At 33.4% G+C, this 7,120-nt stretch overlaps 1 protein-coding gene and 1 pseudogene across 2 annotated transcripts in view; both read right to left on the bottom strand.

Moving 5' to 3' along the window:
* Positions 1 to 5,854, bottom strand: part of LOC107665447 (probable palmitoyltransferase ZDHHC8) — a 25,566-nt pseudogene extending 19,712 nt beyond the window's left edge.
* Positions 5,855 to 6,545: 691 nt separating this feature from the next.
* LOC107665457 (ankyrin repeat and LEM domain-containing protein 2) overlaps positions 6,546 to 7,120 on the bottom strand; it is a 27,590-nt gene continuing 27,015 nt past the window's right edge. The window contains exon 13 of one of the 2 annotated variants that reach the window (XM_016456334.1): positions 6,546 to 7,070. In XM_016456334.1, the coding sequence (XP_016311820.1) occupies positions 6,926 to 7,070 (145 nt within the window). In that variant the 3' untranslated portion in view covers positions 6,546 to 6,925. The remainder of the gene's footprint in view (positions 7,071 to 7,120) is intronic. The other variant, XM_016456333.1, reaches the window with a different exon arrangement.

Raw genomic sequence — 7,120 nt, 5'->3', positions numbered from 1 at the left:
GATTTGAATCGTCACATATTTGAATCGATTTTCAACCGGCTCGCAGTTAATCGTTACATCCCTAGTCCGATCAAATGACTTTTCACTTTACACCTACCTCTGACTAGGTAAGATTTAGTCTCAGACGTAGCACTACGCCGAAATTCTACGCACGACTTAAAGCGCATTGTACGTCCAGCTGGTGCAACCGTGTGTTTGACTCCACTGACCCCTCGGGAACACGCCGGCATCCATGAACGTCCCCATGATGAAGTTCGCCATAACGAAGAGGAAGACGATCCCAACGCATGGCGGGAAAACAGGAGACACGTTGAGCGCGAGCCACGGACACCTGAGAAGATCAGATACAGAAACATTAAAGATCTCCAAATGATCAGAACTTTCCATCTCTTCCATGCCTTCTGTCTCTGATTGATAGTTTAGAGTGTTTTATCCAGTAAAAGCTCCTTTAGTGTAATTGTACAAACGTCCAGCTTCAGCTGCTGCTTCTCGTGTCCTTCTGCTGTCAAATCCTGACTGGTTTTGATCAAGTAAAGGTCAGAATAACTGCAGTAATATCTCCAGATGAACACTTACTGGACTGAAGCAGCTCAGCTTTACTTGATTCTCCATCAATCATGTTTTAGAGTCTCAAATCTGATCCTCAGGATCTTTTGAGGAGCGTTTGTTTCCAGAAGCTTTACTTTCACTGTTCCTCAGCGGAGGAATGATCTTCACAAGCCTCCAGAACATCTCACATCTTCTGAGGAGCCTTTATGTCTTCATCTCTCAATCACTGCATTATATGTTTGGAGCATTTCAATCTCATCTTACTGAGACAAGTTACTGCAGATATAGAGCGACTGATATTTAGATCATTTTATGTCAGTATCTGCTCTACTGTTATAAAGATCTCATTGATTTACATTACAAGCAGCAGAATTTCAAAATATAAATATCAGCATCTGCAGCAAATTCATATTTTTGCTCAGTTTGAGTCTCTGAATAAACCTGAGCTTCACTGTATCAGAATATATGAGCCATAAAAGCCTGATGGAGCAAATTTGATACTCAACATACAAACTTTTAGATTTTGTCTAATGGCTCAGTAACATATACATATATACGTATAGACATAATTTGTTTTACTATTATTTCATGTGTCAGGCATTACAGGGTTAATTCATGCTCAGTCAATTCCTGATAAATCAAGTTTCACTTTTCATTGCATTGACAAATTGCTTTTTTCCCACATTATGCAAATAAAACAGGTTGCAAATGTTGACTTTAAGAACTCATTTCTTTATTTAAGAACTATCACATGAAATAATGTTGACTTCATATCAATGCACCAATAATCAATTCAAACTGATTTCATCGCTCCATCGTGTAGATCAAATGTAGTTCAGGATGAATAATTCACAAGCAAAGCTTTCAGTGGAGTCGAATCAAACGTCTTTTGCCTTTCTGAAGCTCCGTGTCTAACATCTGAGAGGCTCGTCGGCCCTGAGGACCACCAGCTTCACAAAGCCAAAAAATGAAAGCGTGGATCAGTCAAAAAAAGGAAAAGTGAAGCGGGATGATTGCATCCGGAGCGTGAGATTAATCACAGCATGCAGCTGGCACGCAGATTAAACTCAGGTTTGCACTGAATGAATCATATTTAACATATTTAACTCCAAAAATGCAGTGCAAAATGTGGACCATTATGATTTTGTTTTTATTATTATTTTCATGACCGTTAAGCACATTTGATATAAAAAGGTAATTGCACGTTTTTATCTCGCAATTCTGAGTTGTTGTTGTTGTTGTTGAGTCTCTAAAATCTCTAAATTCTGTATTTTGGTTTCCAAAATAGTCCAAATTGTGCAATGTAAACTCACAAGTGTGAGAAGGAAAAAAAGGCAGAATTGTGAAACAAAGGCAAAATTTATTTTTTAATAAAAAAATAAAAAAAAACAGAATTGTGATAAGTAAACTTAAAATTCTGAGGGGAAAAAAGTCAGAACTGTTACATAAATTTGCAATTGAAAAATAGCTCGAAGATAAAAAGTTGCAGTTCTCATTTTGTTCATTTATTTTTATTCTGTGACAAAAATAATTCTCCGATTTTTTCGTACAATTTCAATTTTCACCTTTTTCTAATTTTTTACATTTTTTCCCCCTATGAATTCTATAGTTTATATCTTCCATCTTTTTCTCTGAATTCTGACTTTACGTCTCATAATTCTGTTTTCAGTTTCCATCATGTAAAAAACATTTATATCTCACAATTCTGATATTTTTGTCAGAATTGCAAGGACAAAAATTACAAACTGTGAGACACAAACTCAGAATTGTGAGGAAAAAAGTCAGAATTGTGAGATAAATTACATTCGACCTTATATTAAAAAATAACATTATTTTAATTGTAAAGTACTATACATCATTATAATATTTGTTGATGCCTTTATTTATGCTAATTTAAATTATGATGGAAAAATTGCATTACTGCGATACAGTAAAAATGATTTAAATTTAACACTAAAACTAGATTCTCATTACTAAAACAAATTAATTTAAAAAGGTAAAACATTTAGGCACTGCAGTAATACGGGGAAATAATATAAAGTCACAGTAACTTGTTAAATCAGTGAAACATTCTCAAAATAGGCTTAATTTTCTTTATGCAAAATATATTTTCTTTTTCTAAAATGAAGCTCAGGGGAAATGAGTTCATCTGGATATGGGTCATGAACAAATGATTTGTATGGAGGACAAAGGCTTTTCTCTTTAAGATTTATGAGAGGATTACGGCTGATGTCTCTGATTTTTGACCATCTGCTCACACTGATGCAAACACTGAACATATTCAGTCCAGAAGCAGTGCATATACAGCAGATATTATTATAATGGATAGGTTACTAATACAGACGTCATGTGTTAATCACGTTACCTGATTCATTCCAGTGCAGGAACTACATTTCTCATAACACTGTATAAATACATAACACACTATATAATGACAGAAATGCTGATGAAAACAATCAGACTGATTGCTTTTTCAGCTCTGATCATCAGGTGCATCATGGGATGCTTTTAAACACACGCGACGAGCTTCTGCTTTACTATTCACTTCAACTCAGACATTCAGAAATAGTTTTAAAATGAAATTCATATTTAGGCAGAATAAATATTTGAAACACAGAAAAAAGTATTTAAGCTGAAGCTGTGTCAGACTCTGGGCCAGGTTTTGTGTGTGTCTATTCTTCTCCGTGCCTCCTCGCTCCTTCGTTCCCGTGTTCCTCGTGTGTGTGCACCGTGACAAGCTGTAAGATCTATGCTGAAATTATTATTTTTTTTTTCAGGTAAGTGGTTGCAATCAATTTACATTAGCTACATTTAAATAAACAAATTTAGTTGAAAATGTATTTAAATGTAGCTCAAATAAAAATGTAGTAAATTCAATGACTCATTTTTTTCAGTGTAGAATGTTTAATACCAATGTGTCCAAACCAGTGTTATTCTAGTATCACTGAGGTACTATTATAGTTTTTACTAATATTTCAAAACAACGATACATTTGTTACATGTTACTTTGGTTCAAGTTTTAGAAATGCTGCTGTGTTTTTGTTAGTAGTTTATGTCTGTTAGTTTATTTCAGTTTGAGTTTTTGAGGTACTATTATAGTTTTTACTAATATTTCAAAACAACGATACATTTGTTACATGTTACTTTGGTTAAAGTTTTAGAAATGCTGCTGTGTTTTTGTTAGTAGTTTATGTCTGTTAGTTTATTTCAGTTTGAGTTTGAGTTTTTTTAGTAGATCCAGTTAAACTAAATTAAAAAGAGAAATGTTGCCATGGCAACTATTTGAAATATTTTATTTCAGTTAATGTTTATTTTATTGCAAATAGTGAAAAAGTTTTAAATGTTTAAAAGTTTTGGCGGTGCATGTTTGAAAATATTTCTAGACTGTAAAAACTATATTTATAAAATATAAAGCTGTAAATAAAACAAAGATTATTGGAGCACACGGTGTTATTTTAGTATATAATTCTAATACTTATTAATACTTGAATTAGTTTTTTTTTTTTAATTTTCATACATTTTCATAGATTTGTAGTAGCTTTGCCTATATATGTATATTATTTATTATTAGTAATTTCTATTTCAATTTTATTTGTAGTTTAGTACTTCAAGTTAAATCAAACCGAAATCAGAAATGTTGCCTTGGCAACTAACTAAAATAAAATACGTTTTTAAACATTTCATATGAGTAAATGTTTACTTTATTTCTAACAACTACAATTTTTTAGCTTTTTAATTTGGTAATTTGTAGTTAACTATAATAACCCTGGGAGAATCTTTTACAAGAAAATCTTTCTACTTCAAAATTGTAACGTGTTAATTCTTTGCAATGATTTGTGACAATGTCTGAGTTTAAATGAAGTGAAAAATAAAATCCTAAAAACCTGTTTTTCACTATAGTCATTTTGAAACGAACGATAAATAAATAAAGTTCTGTCCTTTTACACTACAGGACATCAGTGCTTATTCTGCAATAAAGTCATTCATTGTCAGAGTTTGCTTAATGCATATGCATACACACAAATAAAGCATGCACGCTTTTACATCTCAGGAGAGAATCAATGCAAACGTTCAAAATGCAGTGCAAGAATAATAAAGGAAAGATATCAGCGCATGAGCAGTTGTTTGCAGCGGCTCACTGGCCTACTTCCAGCGCTGGATTAAGATCACGTAAAATACTCTATTCAAGAATAGTTTGTGACTGTGCAGCAGCTTATATTCACTACTGGACAAAACTGAAATGATGAAAACTGACTAAATCTTCAATTGATATGAATGAGCGTGTAAAAAAGCTGAAAAACATGATTAATATTATACACTACTGTATATTCCAGGACAGAAACGCTTGATGTTGTTAGTTGACCTACAATAAACTCAAAAAGTATTTACAGTATGAATGTATTTTTACACGTAGTAAATTAATCTTAAGCAAAATAAAGTTAGAAAAGAGTTTATGCATTATAACATAGTTATTCATAATGTACATTGCAATGCATTATATCTTTCCATAAACAATTGTAACCAAAGTTAAAATGCATTATAATACTTGCAGACCTCTGAGCTTCTAAAACTGTTTTAATGCATTATACTTTCTATACGTTTTTAGAATATAGTATGCAATTATTTATGAGATCTTACAATGTATTGCATTACAAGGCATAATTAATGCATTAAAAAAAAACGTTATAATGCATTGTATATAAAGGTTGCAAAAAAAATATTGGAGCTTTACAAGAATATATTTATTCAGTTTTTCTACTTTAAATTAAAATGTTAAAAAAGTCACGTTTAATTCAGTGTTACTTGTCATTTCTTTGTAATTGTTTTCTGAAATTTACAAGCAATTTCTGTGTGAAAATAATTTCTACAACAAATTTCTGTCGCTTTGTATCTTTTCATAAACAATTGTTACCAAAGCTAAATTGCATTATAATATTTGCAGATTCCGTTTCATCTAAAATAGTTTGTTTCTTACATGCTTTAATGCATTATACTTTCTAAAGGTATAATACATACGTATTATAACTGTTGTTATGATTATTCATGCAATGCATTATAAGGTGCATTACAAGGCATAATTAATGCATTAAATACTTTTATAATGCATTATATATCAAGGCTTCAAGTAAAGTTATTACAGTGTCATGAAAGAATTCAGGTGTCTGTAAAAGTTAAAGCAAGGAACACTGAATTAAAGTGAATGAAGGTCAGCGGTGACTTACGTGAAGACAAAGAACAGCGTGGATGAAGTGACCAGCAGAGCAGCAGCAGTGGACACTGGGATGTAAGCGCTGCTCCTGCGCATCCTGCGTCTGCAACAGCCATCAATCACCCAACAATCACACTCTCAAACACACAACAGACCTTCAGCAGCAGCAAACACACATCTCGGATCAGAGCACTGTGAGCGTGTCACTGAGCTCAGATTATTTATACAGGGGGCGGAGCAGGAGGGGCAGTGGGTGTGGCTTAAATATTAAATTAGAGGGAGTGGGTGTGGCTTACATTAGAGTGAAGAGGGTGTGGCTTAGAGCTGCCATTCGGGGCAGTGGGTGTGGCCTACAGTGGGCGGGGCATCAGAACAACACACACACACACACACACACACACACACACACACACACAACTTAGGTTTACACTCAGTCCAACAGCCACTAATCTGACATGGATGTTCATGGTTGTATAAAATAAAGCATCCTGACATACATCTGTTTTCAGGTGTATAGTTAAAATACAATTTCATTTTATAAAGTCACATTCAATTGATTGTTTTTATGGTTTTACGTGATCTGGTCATCTGAGGAGAATATTACAACAATAAATCCTGTAAACCCAGTCAGCCCACATGAAAAAATACTATAGTATGCTGTAGCATTCATTAACAAAGTGTTGTAAATACTATAATATATACAGTGTAATGCACTTTACTATAGTATGGTTCAAAAACACTACAGTATATTTACTATAAATTACTATAGTATTTTTGTTTACAGATTTTACTAGCGCCATCTGCGGGTACAGAGTAAAATAAACACATGTTGCATGTGATTAATACTGCAATACTTACATGTACACAGCTCTTGAGAAAACACACCAAATGCAACAAAACTGTTTTCTTAACAAATCTTTATGTAACAAGGAAACATACGTCAATGCATTATAATTATATATTATATATATATATATATCACACTTCAGATTCAGCTTTTTTTTTTTCCTGCATTCACAAACATTATCATGCTGGAAAATTAGTGCAATTATTAAAAGCAACACAATTGCTGTGCAAAAATAGAAAATTGGCTAAAACATAGTTTAACTTGTAATAAAAACACTTGTAGAGAGTGATCTGCTGAGTGTTTCTGAGCTGAAGCTCTGGTTAAAGGCGACTGTAGGGTTTGCTCGGCGGGCTGAAGGTGAACCGCTGAGGGTTAAAGTGACCAGGGCTTCTGAATTTGGGCGAGACGGTTAACCAGTTCAGTCTGAAGACCACGTCTCTGTTCATCTGTGAGGGGGACGGCCAGCTGAAAAATCACACCATGTAACAAGGAAACATACTTCAGTGCGTCATAAT

Source organism: Sinocyclocheilus anshuiensis, unplaced genomic scaffold (genome assembly GCF_001515605.1).
Source record: "Sinocyclocheilus anshuiensis isolate Anshui unplaced genomic scaffold, SAMN03320099.WGS_v1.1 scaffold495, whole genome shotgun sequence".
Taxonomy (NCBI): domain Eukaryota; kingdom Metazoa; phylum Chordata; class Actinopteri; order Cypriniformes; family Cyprinidae; genus Sinocyclocheilus; species Sinocyclocheilus anshuiensis.
The sequence above is the reverse complement of the archived record's forward strand: the minus strand, read 5'-3'. Positions and strand labels throughout refer to the sequence as shown.